The sequence below is a fragment of the Triplophysa dalaica genome, chromosome 20 (assembly GCF_015846415.1).
Source record: "Triplophysa dalaica isolate WHDGS20190420 chromosome 20, ASM1584641v1, whole genome shotgun sequence".
Lineage (NCBI taxonomy): Eukaryota > Metazoa > Chordata > Actinopteri > Cypriniformes > Nemacheilidae > Triplophysa > Triplophysa dalaica.
The window spans coordinates 9,230,731-9,255,060 of record NC_079561.1 but is presented as its reverse complement, the minus strand read 5'-3'; the positions used below and the strand labels follow the sequence as shown (position 1 = coordinate 9,255,060).

General features: G+C 38.2%; 3 protein-coding genes across 12 annotated transcripts in view; 1 reads left to right on the top strand and 2 right to left on the bottom strand.

Moving 5' to 3' along the window:
• kif3b (kinesin family member 3B) lies at positions 1-10,423 on the top strand. The gene is made up of 9 exons (XM_056732789.1): positions 1-179; positions 1,351-2,866; positions 3,736-3,837; positions 4,126-4,248; positions 4,480-4,598; positions 5,823-5,939; positions 6,440-6,545; positions 7,185-7,402; positions 7,521-10,423. The coding sequence occupies exons 2-9, from the start codon at positions 1,400-1,402 to the stop codon at positions 7,627-7,629; spliced, it is 2,361 nt and encodes a 786-aa protein (XP_056588767.1). The 5' UTR covers positions 1-179; positions 1,351-1,399; the 3' UTR covers positions 7,630-10,423.
• LOC130409120 (protein-L-isoaspartate O-methyltransferase domain-containing protein 2) lies at positions 9,886-18,908 on the bottom strand. Its single transcript, XM_056732790.1, has 6 exons — positions 18,730-18,908; positions 15,894-16,247; positions 13,057-13,159; positions 12,794-12,965; positions 12,490-12,613; positions 9,886-11,709 (listed from the first exon to the last, which is right to left on the bottom strand). Exons 2-6 carry the CDS (start codon positions 16,198-16,200, stop codon positions 11,222-11,224), a joined length of 1,194 nt encoding a protein of 397 aa, XP_056588768.1. The 5' UTR covers positions 16,201-16,247; positions 18,730-18,908; the 3' UTR covers positions 9,886-11,221.
• Positions 18,909-19,555: 647 nt separating this feature from the next.
• myt1b (myelin transcription factor 1b) overlaps positions 19,556-24,330 on the bottom strand; it is an 80,046-nt gene continuing 75,271 nt past the window's right edge. For 8 of the 10 annotated variants that reach the window (XM_056733003.1, XM_056733009.1, XM_056733008.1 and 5 more), the window contains one exon: positions 19,556-24,235. In XM_056733003.1, the coding sequence (XP_056588981.1) occupies positions 24,092-24,235 (144 nt within the window). In that variant the 3' untranslated portion in view covers positions 19,556-24,091. The remainder of the gene's footprint in view (positions 24,236-24,330) is intronic. The other 2 variants (XM_056733004.1, XM_056733013.1) reach the window with 1 other exon arrangement.

The following is a 24,330-nucleotide window of genomic DNA, read 5'->3' as shown; positions in this document are numbered from 1 at the left end:
TCCATCAGTGTTGCCAGGTCCGCAGATCTGGCAACCCTACACAGATATATCACAGGCAGACATGACTGACGGGGTCTGTACGTTGAGATATGGGTAATTTTGTATGTCTGTAACGCCTGGTAGATTTGACAGATATATGCATCCGATGGATATGAGGTCGATTTGCAAGTTAAATCGAGGTAAGATGCATTTAATGTATATGCACGGGAGTTTGTAAATGAAGCGTTTTGTTTACCGTTGCCAGGCCGCTTGTTTGGAGTCTCCGAGGAACTCGTTTCTCTCTCGTTGACTCCTTTACTTTCTTCAAGTGGCAAGAATTGAAGCGATTTTAATATTAAACATGTTATGAATCCAAATCAAAATGTGTCTTGACTGATTTTTTATATCGCTGTTTGTGTCGCTTTCGTGCAGAACAACAGAGATTGACTAATAAATCCAGATTTACGGAATTAAAGAGAGATATCTGAGATTAAATTATGGGATAGGTTCGGTGGTGAATGATCTATTAGTTTAGTAACGTATAGCACTGCTGCTACAGCTAATGTTATTTAGATGATGGATTGGTATCTTACATAAGTGACAAGCTTCCTAATACAGGGATATTAACCACAAACGAGTTGTATATAAGATGAATTTCATACACAGCAACCCAATATTAAGCAAATTCCTTTTATTTGTTTTAAATCTGTAACGTTACGTTGGGTGCTTGAACGTAAGAAGAACGTACAGTAATAATATAGTTGATCATTTTTGCAGGTCGCCATTAAACTGTTATGATGATGTTTCGTTGTAAATTACATGATATACCATGGCATTAAACGGATAGTTTGCTGAAACTATTTTTGTTGTCATCATCCACATGTTCTGCAAAACCTGTATGCGACTCTTTCTTCTGTGGAACACAAAATAATATATTTTGTGAAATGTCTCTGTGGTTTTGTGTCTATTGTGTACAATGTAAATCAATGGGAGCCAATGTTGTTTAGTTGCCAACATTGTTCAGAATATCTTCTTTTGTCTTCTGCAGAAGAGAGAAAGTCGTACAGGCTTGAAATAAGGGTACATAAGTGATGGATTGCTTAAATTATCCCTTCAAATAGTTGCTGAAGGCATGTTATACTCTGTGACCTGCTTATTTATCGACGCCTGTAACCATGTTTATTATATTATTATAAAATGTTAAATGTATATTTTAAATGTAACTTGACATGCCTGAAAACATAACATAACATTATGTGTATGCTTACCGTAACCCACAATTTCATTGTAACCTGTTGGCACTGTAAACATTTTACAGTAGACTGAATTTCATTTCGTTTTTATTTACATATTTGTTTATTTGTTTTACAGGCTCTGATGCAGGCTGTACCATCACTGTGAACTAACACCCGACATATTAATGCACCGCATGCACCAAAGTAATCCAGAAGCTGTCAAAATGTCTAAAACCAAGAGTTCAGAAACAGTGAAGGTGGTGGTGCGCTGTCGCCCCATGAACGATAAAGAGCAAGTTGCCAACTTCGAGAGGGTGGTCACCGTGGATGTCAAATTGGGGCAGGTGGCTGTGCGCAACCCTCGGGCTGCGTCCTCCCACGAGCACCCCAAAGTCTTCACGTTCGATTCCGTCTATGACTGGAACTCCAAACAGATGGAGCTCTATGACGAGACCTTCCGTCCATTAGTAGACTCCGTACTGAATGGCTTCAACGGGACCATTTTTGCATATGGACAGACCGGGACCGGAAAAACCTTCACGATGGAAGGGGTACGAAATGACCCCGAAAGAAGAGGAGTCATTCCCAACTCCTTCGAACACATTTTCACACACATCTCCCGCTCGCAGAACCAGCAATACTTGGTTAGGGCTTCTTACCTGGAGATTTATCAAGAAGAGATCAGGGACCTTTTATCGAAGGACCAATTGCGCCGTCTGGAGCTAAAAGAGAGGCCCGATACGGGCGTGTACGTCAAAGATCTCTCTTCATTTGTCACAAAAAGTGTTCGTGAGATTGAGCATGTCATGAATGTGGGCAACCAGAACCGCTCTGTTGGTTCTACCAACATGAACGAGCACAGCTCCCGCTCTCACGCCATCTTTGTCATCACTATTGAGTGTAGCGAACTGGGTCCCGATGGGGAGAACCACATCCGGGTCGGGAAGCTCAACCTGGTCGACCTGGCTGGAAGTGAAAGGCAGAACAAGACCGGCGCACAGGGTGAGCGCTTAAAAGAAGCCACCAAAATCAACCTTTCCTTGTCCGCTTTGGGTAATGTTATCTCAGCCCTGGTGGATGGAAGGAGCACCCACATCCCGTACCGTGACTCCAAACTCACTAGACTTTTACAAGATTCCTTGGGCGGAAATGCCCGAACGGTCATGGTTGCCAATATAGGACCAGCCTCATACAACCTAGATGAGACTTTGACAACGCTCCGCTATGCCAACCGTGCTAAAAACATTAAGAATAAGCCCCGGGTCAACGAAGACCCAAAGGACGCTCTTCTTCGAGAGTTTCAGGAGGAGATCGCCCGCTTGAAAGAACAGCTGGAGAAAAGATCTGGGAAGAAGAGGAGAAAGAGGAGGAGGATGAGGGTCGGAGAGGGAGGAGAAGAGTTGGATGACGGGGAGGATGACGATGAGGAGGAGGAGGATGAAGATGATGATGGAGGAATGGATGGGGATAAGAGTATTACGGATTATTGGAGGGAGCAGCAGGACAAGCTGGAAAAGGAGAGGAAAGCCATCATGGAGGATCACAGCCTGGTCGCCGAGGAGAAACAAAGGCTGCTTAGAGAGAAGGAGAAGAAGATGAATGATCTTCGGAAGGAAAAGGAGGCTTCCGAGATGCTGTCAGCCAAAGTTAAAGTAAGAAAGACCAAAACATGTGTCTAAAATATAAACAGTTAAAATATTAAACTTTCAAACAAAACTTTTCACAAAATATTTAGTTTCTCTTTTAATGTCCTCTCTTCAGTTTTACTCAATTCAATAAAAAAACTGAATGTATACTTTACCCCAAAATAAGGTGCTCACATTATTTTAAGGGCTAGGTCAACCAAAATTAAAAATTCTGTCAGCATTTACTCACTCTCTTGGCATTACAAGCCTGTATGACTTTTGATCTTCTGCAGAACACAAAATAAGTTATTTGGAAGAATGTCGGTAACAGAAAAATGGGGGTCCCCATTGAGTTGCATTGGTTTTTGGTCCATACAATAGAAGAGAATGGCTACCGCCGTTGTTTGGTAACCAGCATTCTTCAAAATATCTTTTGTGTTTTGGAGAAGATCAAAAGAATGATGAATTTACTTCATGAATTTACATTTTTGGATAAACCTTCCCTTTAAAGGGATACTTTACCCCGAAATGAAAATTCTGTCTTTTACTTTTACCCTCAGATTGTTCCAACCCTGTATACATTTATTTGTTTTGCTGAACATACGAGAAGAAATTTGGAACGGTTTCAGATCTCGTCCCCCATTATAAATACAATGGGAGTCAATGGAGGGACATTCTTTTAAATATCTTCCTCTGTGTTCTGCAAAACAAAAACATTTATACAGGTACACAACAATCTGAGGGTGAGTAAATTATGACAGAATTGTCATTTTTGGGTGAAGTATCCCTTCAATTCGTAAACACACCATTAACAACCCTTATCTTGGCTTGGCTAATATCATGGTTTAGTTTCATCAGGACATGCATCTTGATTCTTTTATTTTTGTCCCTTTAAGGCCATGGAGAGCAAGCTGCTGGTTGGAGGAAAGAACATCGTGGACCACACCAATGAGCAACAAAAGATCCTGGAGCTGAAGAGACGGGAGATAGCAGAACAGGTAAAGTTACCAACGACGGACTGTAGATGTGCTGTATAATGATCGGCCTGGACCCTGTTCCAACGTTTCAAGGTTGTTTCAAAGTACACAGCTATTTGAGCCTCTTAATAGTTTGAAATGTGGATATTTTTGGAAACTTGACTTGCTGATCAAAGCATTCATTCCTATATTTCTCCCACACAGCAGTCTGATCCACATTTAGCCTGGTTGTTTTCAGACAACTTAAAAATAACTCTGATGCATACTTATACTCTGATATTCATACTTCTATAATGTGCGTGAGAGCAGAAAAGGCATGAACGGGAGATGCAGCAGGAGATGGACTGTCATGATGAAGAGACTCTTGAGTTGAAAGAGACGTACAGCTCACTGCAGCAGGAGGTGGACATCAAAACCAAGAAACTTAAAAAGGTACGCATGTGTGCAGACGGTCTGAAGCTCAGAATTTCTGAGCATGGTTTAATATAAAATTATTAAACAATGCTTGAAAATTGTTTGGTACTAGTCGGACGTTTCTCATTTCACATATCGCATCATTGTCCTTTCAGAATCATGAGCAGGACATTGCTGGGTTAAAGCATACTCCCCACATACTCCTGTGAGCGTCTCACATTCACCTTTCTGTGTTTTTCTCTCTTCTAGCTGTTTTCAAAGCTGCAGTCAGTGAAGGCGGAGATTTCGGATGCTCAGGATGAGCATGTTAGATACAGACAGGAGCTGGAGCAGACGCAGAATGAGCTGACCAGAGAACTGAAACTCAAGTATGTAAACGCATTATCAGCGTTTATTCCATATCGCATCGCTGTTCTGTTTATACAAACAACTCCTACACATTATGTCTCAAAGGAGTTCGTCTCCTCAATTTTTATTGCATAACACTAACTCTCTTCGGTTGATTTCTTGGCTTTAGCCTTAATAAACAGCTTCTATTCTCATAAGTTCCTTTTTAAAGTATTATATGATAACTAGTCATGTTTGAATTTAGCAATGTTATGTGCTTCGCTTGTTTTGGTTTTAATTTAAATAAGATCAAAACATAATCTTTTTCTTTCATAAATGTATCGTTTCCCTTTAAAATACATTTGTTTACCCACTTGAGGTTTTCAAACTGGGGTTCGGGGACCCCTAGGGTGCCTCCAAAAGATTACAAGGGGTCCCCAGAAAAGTTTAAGGGAAAAAAGATCACACAAAATTTGTTCGACTACAAAACATTATTGTTCTTTCTAGTGACTTTTTTACTATGGTTCTTTTTTAGCACTCAAAGCGAAAGTTGCTGAATTACATATATACATTTGAATTGAAAATGTCTCTTCAGGGTTATTATATACGTCCAACATTTGTAGCCATTTGGAAACAATATGTTGTCTTGATAATGTCACATTTACTTAATCAATTTAAAAGTTTATTCACACATAAAACATTATAGATGGATATGTATTTTAGAAAGGGGGTCCCTCACAAAAGGTTCATTTGATTTAGGGCTTCTAGGCATCATAAAGTTTGAAAACCCCTGCTCTAGACCTCTTCTTACCAATGGATGGATGTGCTTTTTAGAGCTTTGTCTTGAGTCCCATCTACAAATATGAAATTACACAATTTTTTGATTGTGTTTAGCTGATAAAAGGAAATAGTATACATTTGGGACCGGGATGACATAAGGAGCAGTAAATTCAAAGAGAATTTCTTTAAAATAGTGATCATTTATCATGAGGATGCAGCGGTTTGTCTCTGGTCAAGATGTATAGCCTGAATTTTTTTACTCATGTCTGAGGCTTGCTGAGGAGACACAATGCCTGAAAACCTGTACAAAGCAGCTACTACATTACAGATGTCAACAGTTTAATACTTCACACACACACACACACACACACTGAGACTTTAATGTATTGAGGTAGAGTGTCCATTAGGGAGAGGATTTATTTGACAGGCTGGGTTTGAGTGCCATAAACAGATTTTGTGTGTAACATTTGTCTTCTACCCACCAGACATCTGATCATAGAGAACTTCATCCCACTGGAAGAGAAAAACAAGATTTTGACGAGGGCCATTTTTGATGATGAAGACGATATCTGGAAGATGACGCCCATCACTCGGATTCAGAAGTATGATGTGCATCAGTGTGGTTGGGAAATGAATCAGCCAATGAGTCAGTGTCATTAAGTGTAATGAAGAATCGAGAGAAGCAATTCTTTACTGAAACTCTTAAAGGAACAGTTCCACTTCAGAATGAAAATTCTGTCATCATTTACACAACCTCTTGTCATTTCAAACCTGTATGACTGCCTTTTTTCCTCGGAACACAAAATCAGCTATTTTGAAAAATGTGGGTAACCAAAAACCGTTGGTCTCCATTGACTTTCGCAGTTTTGTGTCCATACAATAGAAGTCAATGGGGACCAACGGTTTTCAGTCACAAACATTTTTCCAAATATCTTTTGTGGAAGAAAAAAATTCATGGAAATTTTCAAGGAATTATCATTTTGAAGGTGAACTGTCCCTTTAATGTTAAATTTTAAAGGACGTGAATTTTTGGAAGGCTCATTGCAGAAATGTGGTGCAAAAATATTCCTTGTTGTTTTATCTCTGTCTGTTTCTTTTCTAGTGATCAGCAGATGATGGAAAGGCCAGTTTCTGCAGTCGGGTACAGCAGGCCTCTGAGTCAGCACGCCCGCGTGGCCATGTTGATGCGACCTGATGTCAGATACAAGGTGTGCGGCTGACACAGTTCCAATAATCCCCTGCACAGCACAACACAAAAGCTTTCGTTCCATATTCTTCTTCTAGTTTAGTGATACAGTGAAGCACATTATGTACACAAACGTAATTGAATGTGCTTTAGGATCAAGTCAGTTGAAAACAATTGAACTATGTAGTCTGTTTTGTCTAGCAGTGTATCTGCATTGTATTTAAGTTCTAGGCTGTTGGAGAAGACTTAGGTGGTTCGACATATCTAGTTCTTTAAATATTTTTTATCTTCGTGTTTCTAAGGTTTGTGCTTAAAGGTCTAGTGTGTGAAATTTAGCGGCATCTACTGTTAGCAGTTTGACGGTATAGAGCTACTGTAGAAACAACATGGTGAATTCCATACAAGGGGACCTGTGGTGTATGTAGATGAAAATAGCTCATTCTAAGGCAATAAAAACGCTTTATTATGTAAGGGCTGTATACACATCTAAAGATATAGTTATGTATAATATATGGCATTTCTATCAATAGATCCTCTTAAAAATAACACATTGGATCTTGTTGTCTGGAAAGCTGCTTTGCAACAATGCACATCATGAAAAGCGCTATATTTGTTCTATATATTGCTTTCATATTTAATCTTCATTCTTTCTATGTTCCAGGCTGAAAATATCTTGCTGTTGGAGCTGGACCTGCCCACACGAACCACTAAAGACTACGAGGGGCCGGTTATAGCGCCTACAGTCGCTGCAGCTCTGGAAGATGCTCTGAGGGAGGAAGACGAGATCCAGGTGGATGCCTCCGGCTTCCATTCCAGCCTGGGTTCAGGTCCCGGCCTGTGTGCTTCTGCAGCTGGGTTCTCCAAGAAACCAAAGTCTGGGTAAGAACTTATTACATTCTACTGCTTGGTTTTGTTTTCTTTGCCCATAGTTATTTATTCACCTTTTTGTTTGTTCTTGTTTAATGTGCATTTTATTTTTCCCACAATCCTCTCACAGCCGCCCCAAAACTGGCAAGAAGGCGAGCACCCCCACATCAGCTCACAGCCCGTTGTCTGGCTCAGGGTCCCCTCTGTACCCGCAGTCCCGCGGGCTTGTGCCCAAGTGAAACCGCTTTTCTGTGAAACCCTCCACCCGTCCCCGATGCCGGTTGATTGCAACAGTGTTTGCTATTCTGGGGACCAAAGATTCACAAGCTGCAATGGGAAAGTTTGAAAGGAAGTTAATGTATCGATCAACTTTCATATGCTTGTTGTGTTTAATACAACGAATGCAAAACTAAACAAAGATGGCAATTGGAGGTTTTAAGTGCGGTGAAACTAACTTGTTTTTGGAGTAGCAAACACAAATGTCACAGATTTTAATGTCTTACAATTCACCAAACAATGCAAATGAACTGGATGTAGTATGCACTTAAGCAAAATGTTATGTGTTTTCTGTTTATTAATGTGTGAAAAAGGTGCAGACAACAAATGGTCCAGATATTGTGTCGATGTGTTTTATGTTGGTGCAAGAATGACTAGTTGTAATTTGGTTCTGGATATTTATGCTGGTTTGTCCACGCAAGCACTGTATTGTTATCTAACTAGAAAGTAAGGGTGTTAGGTCATTTGCCAGGTCCCGAAACAATCTCTAAAACTATTTGAAAGAGGCAAGGCTGTATGAAGAGGTCGAGGGATGTTCTTCAATAGGCTGCTGCTGCAGTCAGCGCTGTATCCAGTAGATACTGTTTTTTCTTTGTTGGGAGAGGTGAGGTTAAAGGTTATTGTGCTCCAAGGATATCAGGGTTCTAAGGTGCCTTAGATTCTCATTAAACATGAAAGTCAACTGAACTGAGAGTCCCTTGACCTGATCGCTGAATATTTCAAACGAAAATCCTAGTTCGTGACATGCCTCCTTTAAACTTTTTTGTTGTATTTAGCGGGTTTCTATTAAATATCCAGTTTTTACACATTGTTTGAACAACAACAGACTTGGATTCACAGTTTTCAGAAAATAAGTCTTACAAGTAATAAATGGATTGTCCCTCTTTGAACTTTCCCTTGATGGTAATACCATTGCCTGCTGCTGCTACTGTAGGGTTCTATTACCCCTTGTTACAAAACATACAGTTTATGTATATTAAGACATGTAGGTAAACATTTCTGCATTATTATTTGCAGCTGTATTAAAAGAATAAATGCATTTCTTAGAGCAACATGTAAAAGGCTAATTTATTACAGCAGCACAATTTTATAAGCAACTGAAGATATGTTTTAATGGTCTTATTTTCTATGTTTAGATTTGTATCGTTTATTTTTGAATGTATTATTTAAAGTTCTGTACAAATAGATTTTTGCATACAAGATTTAAGTTTCATTTTCACTAGCTTCGAGTAATTTCTTCTGCATCATCAAATATTAAAACGCACAGCTCGTTATAATCTGTATTCCAAATCCTGATGCTAATATATAATATTTGGTCATTAATATGGCCCTACATTTAAAACATTTATAATAATAAATTTTGAATTTTATAATTGAAGTATGTTATATTTATACTTGACTCCAGAATTTAATGATGTTGCTTAGACCATTCGTTGTTGTTACATAAAGGTAAAATATTGATGAGCATGATTTAAACAATTCATCAAAAACATTACTGGCTGAATGAAACTGCATGTTTGCACTTGCAGTCCAATACTAAAGAAATAATTAATGTTTGTCCATTATATGCAGTAACGCATGGGTTCAAAGACTATGGCTTACAAGTAACCACTCACAAAACATTTTTGCACTTTTTCTACCACAATGTTTTTTGAAAAATGTTTAGAACGCAATGCCCAAAATAGTTTGTATTAAAGGATGATGTTTGGTGGACTATTTATTAATTTAACCGTTTACTAAAAACCCAGATATTTTCTCCCTCGTGATCTTGTAATATAAGACCTAGGCTACTAAATCCTGGAGTGGTTTACAGAGTTACAGTTATAATCTAATACGGAGTTTTAAAGCTGCAACCCATAATTTTTTGGGGTTAAAAATTAACGAAAATCAAGGTTTAAATCTGTCTTACGTTACACTCATTCACAACGTTAAGCTTTTAATCATTTATTAGTTTGATGTCATCACACTTCGTAAAGTAAATAAAGTAACCTGCAATTTTAAATTTTAAACAGAGACTGCGATAGAGAGGCAGAAGTTAAGAAATACAGCTATAACATTTGCAATCATTCAGTGATATATAACACATATACCCCCCTCCCACACACATAAATACTGTTAATTGCTAAATGTAATATCATATCATGTCTGTTTCATAATATAATGGTAAAACGATTCAATATGTAAAAGTGATGAAAAATTAACCATTCAGTTTTTCAAGTGTGCAAACTCAAACTTTATTGAATGATTTATTTCCTACAAGGACACAGTCTTCTGAAGCAAAACCTGGTTGGCATGTATTACAAATGAGCAAAAGAATTCGCTGTAATTACGATGATAATATCCAAGATTAAAGGGCGACTAAACCATTGGTCTCATCAAGGACAAATAATGAAAAGCAGTTGCACCCAAAACTCAAGTGTAGAAATCCAGTCCAAGGGTTGCCAGATCCACCTACAGTATGCTCAGAGTGCCCCAACTAAAAGCAGATTTTTCCCCCTATTTTTGGTCAAACAATAAAGGTAACATTTTGGTCTTTTTCTGTCTGAAAAAGAAAAAAATACTAAAATATCTTCCTATGCAGGTTCATGGACTTTAAGCATAACGACTGAAATTTTCGTAATTGAATTGAAATATGAAGCATTTAGGTGAACAATAGTGTTTGGCTCTCAAAGGATTAATAGCGATTAATCAAATCCAGAATGAAAGTTTGTGTTTACATAATATTAGTCTGTGTACTGTGCATGTGAATTTTGTATTTATAAAAACATTAATCCTTTAACAGCCCTATCAAAGTGCTTTATGTATCTGACGACAACAATAAAACATTTGTGATTACTAATAAATGGAATTTCAATAAAAATGTTCACTGTGTTCCATATGATCTATACAATGAAATTGCTTGTGATATCATGAAATGATATTGTATACCATTTCTTGTATCTGAGGGCTGATAACCGAGGCCAAAAATGACATCCCCCGACTGTGAAGACATTACATTGCCGTGAGAAATATAACAACCGGCAACGGTAATCAAAACTACATGATGTTATATGATACACTCTCTGTCACAAATCTGAATACTGACATGCAGACACTGTAAGTTACTTTAGAAGAGTAAGAGTAAAGGGCCAACTTTGGGGTCTTTTGTAAAGCTATAGAAAAATATTCAACTCTTGGGTCCATCATATCAATCTATAGAACATCTCAAAGTGATGCTCCTCTAAAAGAGCTTGATGCAACCTCACGCAATGCCCACAGGGACGGCACGGTGGATCATCTCAAGTGAGTGGAACGCTGAAATTATGTAGCCTCAAATTTGAGCTCGGGCGATTGTTCTGGAAATTTAGCTCGGTCCTTCACTTCCATTTCTGTACATTTCCAATCCAGTTGCTTTGCTTGTCAAAGGGATATGGATATCATGATGTCATTTTCGAAGGACTTCATTGTCATGCTAATCCAGTTCGAGAAGTTTGTAGAAGAGGAAATCTTTTCTCTATGCCTAATCGCTTTAGCGCTACACCGCTCCTATTATGTCTCATCACGTCTCATTATGCTTCATTTCTCCCTATAATACAGCAGATACATCTTCAGTGGCTCAGGTAATGGGAGTCTCAGAATCCTCTCCCTCAGAATGTTAACAGGAGGCTCGGCGCAGGCCGCCCCGCCTGTGCTTTGCTCATCTTCGGTACAAACACCTTCCTCCTCGTCTTCCTCGGGCAGGTCTTCTCTCACTCTGCGACAACTTCTTTCCTCTTCCTCCTCCACCTCCTCTTCTTCCTCCTCCACTTCGCCGGGGTAGTTGCAGTCGTCCATTGCGGTGGGAATCATTGAGTCGTGGAGGACCACGGAGTTGACGCACTGCCTGTAGAACCGGCGACAGAAACGGCGCCGTTCGAAACGGGGGCCGTAGCGATGCATGGCCCGAGCCCCCGGGAAAGACACGCGTCTCTTTGACCGTCCTTCCCCCATGGCTATAGGCTGACGCAGAGTGTGTCGGATAGCGATCCGGCAAAGGTCCTGCAAAGTCCGCACATCAAAAATGGCTGGAAGAAAAAAGGAAAAAACATTTTGTGAATGTGTTTGTTTTATAGCAACACTGTCGTTTTGGCGATGCCCACAGGAAGCTTATAAATCATTTACGACACTGGTTACAGACAATTACGCTTATCAACCACATGAGGGAGCTGTTCAAAAGTTCTATAGTGTGGCTATAACAATAACTGTTTAAAGTTAATATACATATGAGCTGAAAAATATATTAATTTCAGTCACGCTAGGATGACAATAAATGCCTTTTGTGTTTTTGTTTTAAACAAACCAATTTTTTAAAACAACCCTTTCGCACCGAATGCAAACATTTGTACTCCAATGATGACGCTTGTTAATAGTGTTATTTTTTGGGGGATACCAGAAACAACTCGCTGACGAATAAGACATTTGGGTCATATGTCCAGAATAGCATCTCTTACCTCTGAATACAAAGAATTTCAAAACGAGTGTTATGAACAGAAGTAATATGGCAAGCAAATGCAGACAAAATGGGAATCCGTTTATTATAAACATACAATGTCTAACTAGCGCAATAATGTTACATCACACTATCATCATACTTATCATCACATTTCAGGAGTATAACAGCCAATCATTTACGCTGGATTGTATTTCGCATTACAAAATGTAAATGATATGAGAGAACATTTTGCTTTCAAGCATGCAAATGTTTAACGTAGAATGTGATCTTCACATCAGACACGTGATGGAACAGTTTTGGTGTGAAACTCATTTGCAATTATCATAGACGGAAGACTCTTTAGTGTGCTTACGTAAGGGGACGCTTTTAGGTCTGCCGTTGACATTCTGCTTGGGCTGAACCAGTGGGGCAAAAGTCACAGCAATGATTTTCTTGGTCTCCCAGGAGCTTTGACCTGTGCGGGTGATCCTGGTTAACTGCAAGAGAGAGAAGCTTAGATAATAAGCCCCCGGGTCAGAAATAACTACATGTTTACAAATTGTCCTTTGTTAATAATTATTATATGTGTGTTTACATTAATTTTGACTTTAAATAATTTCAAATACATCAAAAACGTCAATGCACACGTATGAATATATAAATAAACATGTACTAACCTTTTCCTCCAGGGGCAGAACCAAGATGCCGCCAACCTTCAACAGGTTCTTCATGTAGTTCTCATACTCCTTCTGGACTCCAGCACCACAGTAAACCCTGTCGTACTGTCTGCTCTCTGGTGGGATCTCCAGACAGTTCCCCACCACAAAGGTGGGTTCACAAAACTCGAACCTGCAGCCATCAAAACAAACCTGAATCATTGAGAATCGCAATTCGTTGACAATTAGACTATGTCCAAGTTATAACACGAATAATAGCTCACTTGTCAAAGCTGTCACTGTTTTTGATGAAGAAGTCAAGTTTCTGATAGGCATATTCGACCACATCAGCGTGAAGTTCAACACCATGATTTACACCAAATGGACCTGCAGGAATCAACCATATGATTTATTCATGTCAGCACAACTAGTTTGTGGCAAATCAAACGTAGCACCAGTGATCTATCTCCACATTCACAAAAACACTCTAAGGCCCGCTTTCACAGACAAGGCTTAAAGCTAGTCCCAGACTAAAATGAATGTGTGACATGTTTAAACTGAATGTAACTTGCCCAGAAGTATCTTAAAATATATTAGTGCCATTGTCTTGTGTCAAGATGCACACCAGTAATGTATTCTTCGAAGGCATTTTTATAAAAGCGACAAAAATATCTAACTAAGGCCCGTATGACATATCGCTTATTGCTCCCTAACTCTTTGTAAGTCGCTTTGGATAAAAGCGTCTGCTTAATGGCTAAATGTAAATGTAAGGCATCCTGACATCAGCTAAGCCGTGTCTGTGAAACCGGGCCTAAAAAAAGACACTAATAAGCCTTTTAACAGCAGACTTTACAAAAGTTTCAAATCCTTCATTATGCTTTTCATCAAGAACCAATAACAACAATTGTCAAATCAAGATTTTGTTTTTGTATATTTTACCACATTGGCAATCAACCACAATTTTGTGAGGTTTAAGCTTAAAGGGACAGTTCACCCAAAAATAATTAATAATAGTAAAAGAAAATTCTGTCATCGTTTGCTCACCCTCATGTAATTTCATACCTGTATAAATGACTTTGTTCTGATGAACACAGAGAAAGAAACTTGAAATATTGTTTGTCATTTTCTGTTCAAGCACATCATCGACTACTATAGTAGGAAGAACTGAATGGTAGTCAAAGCTGCCCCAGAACTGCTTTCCTAAATTTTTCTAAATATCTAACCTGTATTCATCAGAAAAAATATATATATATATATAGGGCTGCAACTAACGATTATTTTAATAATCGATTAATCTGTAAATAATTTTTTCGATTAATCGATGAATCGGATTAAAAAAAAAACACAAGAAAAGCAATAATTTCCAACCCTTTATTCAAAAACAGAACTAAAATCTTTAGAAAGTGCACAAGCATGTTGCTCCTTGAACATCCCTGAGCTGTTATAAAAATAATAAAATCAAACAAAAATGGACTAACACAAAAAACATACACATGTATGCTTCACATCTGCCAAATATATAGACTTTTTTAAAATAAAAGTGCCACCTGAGCTGCCAGAACAATAAATAATTTATAAAAACTAAAGAACAATACAAATCAGAAAACTTAACAGGATTTGTTTGAATGTAAGAACTTGTTCTCTACACTACACTGCAGACAGACACTCGCAGATGCACACACTCGCAAACGCACACACTTTTGCAGACGCACACACTGACAAACACTGACACACACACACACTCTCTCTCAAATTCACTTGAAGCTTATTCATTCAATTACTACCATCATTGTAGTAAGTGCAAGCTTCATTTATACACCACATTTTAACAAAGCTTAAGATGACCAAGAGCTATAAAAGAACTTTAAAATTAAATTAAAAAGTACAACACACACAAATATATTTGTCAATAATAACCTATATGGGAGAAAGCACAGAATAGCCTATACACTGCAAAAATTGCTTTTCTAACTTAGTAGTTTTGTCCCGTTGTCATGAAAATGCATAAGAAATTATGTCTTGTTTTCTGAAAAAACACGTCAAATTAAGTGATTGTTTGCTTAAAGCAAGAAAAATTATCTGCCAATGGGGTACAAAAATAATCTTAATGAGATATCATTTCAAACAGAAGTTTTAAGCATCAATTAATTTTCTTGTCTAGTAATCTTGATTTAAGATTTTTTAGATATTTGGACTGGAAATTAGACAAAATTACTAAGGAAGTTTTGCAGTGTAGCTATACATGACAACAGATTGATAAATGAATGGTCCAAAAAAGGCGAGTGAATAAAAACGTGTCTTTAGTCTTACAATGCAAAGCGCAAAGTAACTACACCACCCCTGATTATACTGTTATTAACGAGCTAATGCTAACTTGTGATGCTTGTCAATCTGGATAACGAGTAAACATCCGCACCAGGGACATTACGTTCTTCACTTCGAAACGGAACAAAAGTAGGATTCTGTAGTGACTTAACCTGCTGTTGAACTCCCTTCCTCCTCATCACAGACTCAAACATGTTTGCGTTTCAGGTGCTGGATCATTGCTGCGTTGCTCCCGCCATGTCGCGTTTGCATATTTTGTAGTTAACACAGTTTTTCTTTTTATTTAGTGTGAAATGCTCCCGCACCTATGATGACTTGGGTCGCGGGGATTTCTCTGCCTCCGTCATGTATCTTTCCTCCGCTCGTTTTTTAATTTTTGCTCCGCCCTGTATATGAGGCGCCGAACTCTGCTAGCATAAGTGCGCGAGAGAGACCGAGTGTGTTTACCTCGCTCCGCGCTCAAATAAAGTTTTTTTTTAATAACCAAACGTCTCCGCGTCGCGCGACACAACGAATCGATAATGAAATTCGTTGACAACTTTTTTACTAATCGATTTTTATCGATTTTATCGATTCGTTGTTGCAGCCCTATATATATATTTCCCTACTACGGTAGTGGATGATGTCTCAGAATTGAAAATTGCTAACATTCTTCTAAATATCTTTCTCTGTGTTTATCAGAACAAATAAATGTATAGATGTTTGAAATACATGAGTTAATGATGACAGACTTTTTTTATTTTTGGGTGAACTGTCCCTTTAAATAAGAAAACAAATTAAGAAAAAAAACCCTCACCTAGTATAAGGCCCACCATGGTGCTGAGATACCCCGTTCCACTGCCCAGGTTAAGAAAAGACAGGCAAGGCTGCAGGTCCAAGGCCTCCATCACCTCAGAGTAAATACACGGAGCAGACAGATGGAGGTTTCCATGCCTCCATGCCAGATCTTTATAAGCATTGTCACGAAACTCCTCCAGATAATAGTCAGCTCTGTCGATGGCTCTGAAGGCTCTTTCCACCAGATCTGAACGGATATAGTGGGCTTCCTTAAGGTTGTCGATCAACTCATCGTTGTCCTCTCCCGCACTGACGGCTCCGCCCATGGTGACCGGAGAAGAGCTTCTAGAGACAGACCTGAGGTGTGCCTTTACTGTTTAAAGAAACACAAAGACTCAAAAATGTAAATAAGGTCAGACTTTTTTTTGCATAAGCTTTCCCTTAAGACAACTAAATGAAACCGTTACATACATGATTGGTGCTATGGCCCACATCACTATTATTAATGCTTATAATGATAATTTGGGTTTTGTTCATTTCAAATTTGACCTAACCATTTTTCAGAATTGACGATAAAACAGACTGATAAAAACATGGACCTCAGATATGTTGCAGTGAGCAATAACATCAAACATCTTAGCAACCACCTAGCAACCACTCAAGATGGGTTTTATATGGTCAAGCACCATCTACATTTTCTTTATTATTTTATTTTATGAAGCTGTAAAACAAATGTGGGATTGCCTACATATCTGTAGAGATGATCATTGGCAATTCCGTTATGGATGTGACATATAAACTCTGAGAGAACGTTTTGTTAACTTACCGATATTTTGAACATACGTTTATATTTTAGTAAAATAAATATTTCAGTTTATGCTATAGTTTTCCATTTCAAAAGGAAAACATACACGCGTTATGGATTTGACAAAACTTACTTTTTAGGATTTCTGTGAATTAAAATGCATAAATCAGGAGCAATAATACCCACCAAATGAAGTAGGGACGGCTCTTCATAAAACATAAAATAGTTACTTTAATTTTATAATTTTCATGTGCCCATTTATGAAGAATGTTAACAGTTATGGATGTGACAATTCTGAAAGCATCACTTACCTGACAAAATGCTATAAAAACTTTGAGACTTCACACGGGTATGTAAAACATCATCTGTGCCATCACTATGGTAACCTCCATAGGTAAAAACTATTTTGTATCATGGTAAGGTTGGAATTTGCATGGACTTGCGCTACACTGGAATTACTTCAAACTCCATCATGTTTACGCATGAACTTTATGCAAATGTTAGCACCACTTTTATTTCCATCCCTTATTTTTATTCTAACGCGTTTAGTCAAGTTAGTTTTAAGCATGGTATATACATAAACAAAGCACAGAGCAATCCGGAGTGTAAAAATTCACTAAAACTAAACGTCTGCCAACTGGTAGAATTACAAGATTCAATTGTACAAAACAATACAAATTGACAGTGCAGGTAAAAAGCATGGGACCATGTTTACAATAATACAATAACAATAATCTCTTGTGAGCAAGACTAGGGCAAAACTGGATAATAGCTGGATAAAGGATGCGACAACTTTGTTTTTCCTACAACATTTAAAATGCTATTAGATTGTTAATGATAATCTTAAATCCTTAATTTTTATATTTTATTAAGCCTTATTGTGCAAGCACTGTTGAGCTTGTGCAGAGGCAGCAGCTTTTGCCAGAGGGGAACTGGAATCCCCTGGTTGGGTCTGGGTTCCCCTGAGGTTTTTTTTCTCGATGGGAGTTTTGGGTTCCTCACCACCGTTTGCATACTGTTTTGCACTATCTGCCTGGCCGGGGGAGCTGCTTTCGAATTCATACTTGTATTCAATGTGTCTCATGTACAGCTGCTTTGTAACAATGAAAATTGTAAAAAGCGCTATATAAATAAAGTTGAGTTGAGGAAACTTATCCACCAATCAGAGAAGCTATACATATCTAGTGTTTTCTTTTCAGTGCTGAATGTTTTGTAATGTATTTTATGTTTCCTCCTCTTCTGTACATTGAAGGATTATTTCTGTGCTCCATATGTATGTACAACATCAGCATAAATTCGAGTGGTTAAAAGGGCATGTTTTATTTAAATGACACCCCCAACAGATAACCACGAGAAGAGAATAATTAAGACAGTTAAATCATTCATGACTCACAGCATGTCAGCAAACCCCACAAGACTGTAAACTCACAGTTTGTGCAACTTGCCGTCAGCCAACTCGAGCCCTTTGCGCAAGCTCCGTCACCGTGTCGAGCAGACAGTCTTGTTTGTTCGTCTTTTGGCAACAGACGGACATTGTCTGACTTACTGTAGATCAACTTTAGCACCTCGCAAGAACTCAAGTATGGTGCACTTATATAAACACAGTAGAAAATGTCGAATCTAGCAGATGGGCAATAGGGGTCGTGCGGTCCTTCGCCTATTTTTAACGAACAAACGTTAAGCATGTGACACCACAATACAAAGACTCACACAACCTGTCTGTCGAAGATGAATAATATACCTTTATTAATACACATACGAAACCACGTCATTATACAGCGCTTATCGAAGACAATACAGCGGGGGAAAGTGTTAACGGTCTCGCGGAAAAACGTCACACAGACTCTAACGTTAAATATATCGCTGACATCATTATCACGTTTAACACGATAACGCAAGCGTTCATATACAGGCCACGCCTGCGTTCATATATCTGTCAACAGTTAAACACGAGGAGAAGCCCTTTGGAACCAGCGAAGTAAACAAAAGTGTCACTCTGCCACATTGGCACTGAAACGCATCTCGCTGCGCAGTCTACATCTGTCCTTACCGTGTGAATACGGACCACGGCGGTTGTGTCGCACAAACCTACGACGTCCATCAGTTACATGAACACGTATGTTGTGAATTTCCCAGCGACATGTTTGGATGCGGCCACAATATCGCCTAGCTCGCCTGCGAAAAACTGACGCGATGTAAACATAAACGAGCTGACGTGTTGACGTCACACGCACGACGTCAAACGCTCGCCGTCTCCAGAGTTGTTGGCATATTATTATTATTTCTATACTTATGTGCGAGTTTTAAAATCTCCTAGATGATTTTAAAAGATTATTATTTGAATATGTATTCACGTATTTACCTGCAAATTGTTGATTTAATCTTGATCATTGGACGCTTTTATTTATTTAAGTATTATTTATTTACTTATTTACTTGTGACGTGTCTGGTCTTAGGTTGTGTCCTGACATATAAAATAAAGAAATAAACTGTTAACCATTAGAAAAGTAGGTCCAAAGGTCGAAGTTTGAGGCCGCCGGATGCCGAGGGATTTTTTGTGTGGCAGTGCGCTCATGCCTCCAGCAGAGGGCAGAATAGTAAAGGCTTTAATACACCTGGATCACGTTCATGTTCCTGGAAATCTCTAAAAAGATTCAAATCTTAGTCTGATGAAATTTTTAAATAAAACTAATGTTTGGACACAACTCGTTGTTTACCATTATTCTAATAATATTTGTTAGTTTCTCTTACCTATATTAATCCAGCCTATAAAACAAAATAAAGTGCAAACCTTTCTTTTCAAAATATTGAGTCAGGTGTGTATAAACAAAGTACATATAGACACACATCATATAGTAACTGTATACTCAAAAAGATCACCATTATTAACTCTTTATTAATGTTTCCCATATATAACACTGAAATGAACGATACTTCCACAAAACAGACATTGTTGTTCTCTTTAAACACTGATATCAATGAGCACAGGTACAAGGGTACACAAACACGGTCACAATCCAAAACCAGCTACACACTTCATTTCCAAAGTTACCTGGAATCACGCACAGCCATTGCTTGTCCTGCTCTACAAGAAATAAAAACCTACGGAAATGCTACAAAAGTGACAAAAAACATGTAGCGCTGTGGAAGTGCTTATTTTTTGGAAGTACCATTTTTTGTCATTTTCTAAAGGAGAATAATGTGGCTACAAAATCACCAGTAAAAATAGCTGATCTCTGTAAAAAGGACTCAAGAGGACAAGCCCTGGCCGTGGGTGAAAATACATATTTTTTTGTCATTTACTTGGAAATATTCTTTCATACAACAACACGTCTTTATTACAAATGTACAGAATCCCATTGTTGTCAGAATAATGCCCTGCGCATAAATGCTTAATCTGGTATCCGTTTGATTTCGGATTCAATGAAATGACCCAAATTACAACCTGAATCAAAATCACAGTTTGTCACAAAGTGTTTGGGAAGTTTATGTATCGCGATCAATTGTTTGGAATATCAATTTCTGCCTATCATGTTCACTGCTTCACTGTTTTGATTTTTGTCATCAAAAGAAGGAAAGAAAAAAGATTTTGCCGTCCTGAGTGGGATTTGAACCCAGTCCTTAAATGTAAACACACCCATTCCTGCAGTGAACAGAAGCGAGAAAAGGCACACATGAGAAACCACAGAGCTGTAAGCTACAGTACACGGAGAACAAGGGCCGTTTTGGTTATATCAGCTTAATGGGACAAACAGTGTCATTTCAACAAGGCTTCCGACTTGGATGCTATTACAGTTCCTCTCATAATAGTATAGATGACATAGGAACCCGTTTTATTTGAGCTGTCAAGTCAAGGTTACTCTTGGAAAGGCTGTACTTTCATTATAATACATATGACAATGCAAAATGTAAAATATTGTTGTTGATTCACACGTTTGGTAACGTATGGAAAAAGGACTGATGATGAAAATATTTGGTGGGATGGGTAATGGATACACATATTACAAACTTGCTACACTGCTCCAGAGAACATGCTACATTATAAGGCTGAATCTACATCTCACTATAACATTCATAGCTGCTCATCTTCTCTGACAGCGAGCGTTTAAAAAGCATGCATCAGGAGGAATAATTCACACATGCTTAAAGGATCTCACGTCAGAAGTAATAAGCAGATATAAATGTTTCTTTTCTAACATGAAGCCTCTTTAGATAACAGTAGTGACATTTGCGCTGAAGATTCTCTCTACACCTCTATAATATGGAATAGAAGGAAGGAGATTCTGCTGTAATGCCTATTTAAGCTAAAGAAGTGGTTTTGTATTGAAATGCAACTCACATCTTTCCTGTGGAAAGGTTACAGAGAACGAGGCGAATGAGTCCAGGAGAGGATTTGACATTCTATGAAAATGGATAAAGATTTATGCAACAAGCGTCCGCTTCATTCTCTGGTGTGAGGGCAAACCAATGACAATCTCGGACTGCAAACTAAACATCTTGCATCTTTTCTCTTTATCCAAACTAAGCTTCTGAACAAATCTGATAGTTCGTACTATACAGGTTTTTGTTGAGTGACAATGCAACAATACGTCCAGAAACTTCAGATAAGACAGCCATAATAAGATGGCTCTTGATGTTAAATTGAACATGGTCGAATCAACCCCAGTGGTCTCTGCATCAAAGGGCATTTGAAATTTCAGACAGCATACAGAATCACATGAAACAACAACAAGACAAGCAAAAGACATTTGCAAATGTGACGCAATTTGTTTGGAGCAATGAACAGTTTTCTGTTAGCCAACAGCCGTTTGTTCTCTTCCTAAAATAAAACAAATCAAATAAATAAACACACACGGAAAACCTTTTGGCTGAAAGGTTATTAGTTGGCATTCAAGATTTTGAGATTTGGAATAGTGCACACACGTTCTGTCTATCACAGTTGCTGCTATCATAGCAAATGAACAATATGGTCGCCGGGTACCATTTTAGCAAAATGATTGTTGTGATGATGTCAATTACACACTTGTCCAGCGTGGTTTGTCCCAACGGAACTGCACGACATCGTACAACACCACACTAAAAACAGATCAGCACACTACAATTACAGTCTCATTGAACACTATGACTAAACTTTTAACCATTGTCCCATCAATGTGACTGACATACACACAGAGGCCCAGTGAGACCAGAAAACGGCTGAAAAATAGGAAACTCTACAAACATCCTCTTATCCGTTGCTTTAGAAATAGGTACGTTTACATTTTATAAAACACACTGTTTCTCGCAACCACAGTAAACTGGGTCTTTTTTCATATTTAGTTATCTATCGATAGTAGTACTCACAGCTTTTGGAAAGATATTGTTTTTGTTTAGCTATTATAAGAGAAAAAGAGTTAACAACTACACTGAAAAAATATATGTATGTTTATATACTATATATAGCTTTTTTGTCTTCTTTTTCTTTTAAATACAGAATGAATATATTGTGTAGATATGGCCATCATGGCAAAGGAAGAAAGGCATCTGTCACAACCCCCACTTATGCCACGGGGTCACATGACCCGAGGGAAGTGAGGTCGCTGAATGGGCGGCGTCGTTAACGAAAGCACTGGTCAGTGGCACTTTGTGCATTGAAGAAATAAAATTCTAGAATAAGGCTACACGGGTGTGACACTAGCTGAGTAAGGACATCGTGGTTCCAGAGTTTACTTTGAGACGGTTAGTATTCACCTCCCGTTCCCCACCTGGCATAAATGCCCACCCACTTCCCACGGTCCAAAACGTCTCTAAAGATAATCATTTTAGCCGAGAGCAAAAATAATCCATTTGCGATTCGTAAGGGTCTTTCAGGGGCAACAGTTTTTGGCCACTACAAAGAGATTGAAGAGATAAAAAACACAGCGAAAGAGGATTCACCGTTTCCTCCTGTGAACTTCTTCCTGTGGAGTTTGACGGGGTAAGAGTCAAAGCCATGGTTTCCACAGTTTTGGAATTGCTTTTTATCTCTTTACATTCCTAATAAGAAGTAATGCTGGTATAAGGAAAACCCTCGATAATCATAATTTGTAATTCTCTTGTCCAAACATGTTTTTTGTCTTTATTTTTCAATCGCCAAAAGTTCTTCAAGACTACTAAGACTTCACAAACACACAGATACGTTACAAAATAAATATACATTACAACAATCACATTTTATAATTTCATAAATATTAAATAAATAATAAATAAAGATGATACTTCTCCCTCGGGTTTGGAAATTTGGGTAAAAATAAAACGCAAATAGATAGATAGAAAGATAGAGAGAGAGAGCTAGAGAGAGAGAGAGAGAGAGAGAGAGAAATACAAAATTATCAAAACATTATTGGTTAAAAATATTTGCACTTAAAAACTGTTTAAAAACTCTTTAGTCAAACGAAAAGGAGTTATAAAAATTAGTAGTATGTTTTTCTCTTTCCAAACATTAATGTGGCGAGTCACATTTTTACAAGAAGTGTTTTTTTCCACTGCGGATTTTTAAATAAGTAAATTAAAATAAATAACACAGGGAAAAATAAATTATAACAAAACATAAATAAGTGTCTGGACAAATTTAGTATAATTTATGTATCAGTAACAATCCCTCATCTTGTCGGATGTTGAATTGACTGAAATGAAGTGCAACTCATTGTTCATATGAAAAAGATATGACTACATTAGCTCCTACAGTGTAAGTACTACAAATAAAGGATTTTAACCCGTGCACTTGCATGTAGCTCTAAAAATGACAAAAAATAAATAAAAAAAGCTTTCTGAGGCAAGATAAAATAGTGTTTTAACAAGTGAAATTTACAGAGCCACATGGCATGACTCAAAAAGCAGAGAGAATGTTAACATGACATTCTCTTCATTCCCACACTTTCATCCAATACCATTGCCTTCAACTAGAAGAAAAGGAAGGATGGATGAGGAAATACTGCATATGTGTGTCCCGTCTGGCCTTGCGTGAATCCAGGACCACATATCATTTGAGACGTCACATTTGCTGTTTAAGAGCAGTCCTCACAAATTTCATCCAAATCCTCCATACTCTGCATACTGAGGTTTTGGAGCTCCTTCCTGCCCTCGCGGCTTCTTCTTCAAAAAGATCTTCCATCACTTTTTTCACCAGATGAATGTAAAACAAAACTCTAAAGAATATTTGATTTGTGTCTCTCCTTGTCTTTGTAAATAAACTGAAGGATTTGGCTCCGTTCTTTCTCTCCTCCCCTTCCAATCCAGCAGCTTTCGTGGATTTTGGTCCGTAGTAATATATATTATATACCTCTTTTATATCTCGTCACAGAATGCTCCCTGGGTTGAAGGTTTAGAGTGTTGTTCAAAAAAACCTGAATGCCCTTTTTGTGTCATTAATATGCTCTTCGCATCACGTCTCTTCACACCTTGATGCCTTTCACCGCTTTATTGATGGTCTCCAGAAGGGCCTTGTTTTCCGGATTCTGGTAGCAGTCCTTATTGGTGTACATGTCAGTCAGAGTGCTCACGTAGCTCTCGAAATTCTGCTCTGTGATTGGCTCCTGCTGGAATGCAAATCGGAGCCCCAGTTTGTGAGATGGATATAAATGCATCTAAATTATGTGGAATGCTTTTATGAGCTCCAATGTTTTTGCTTGTG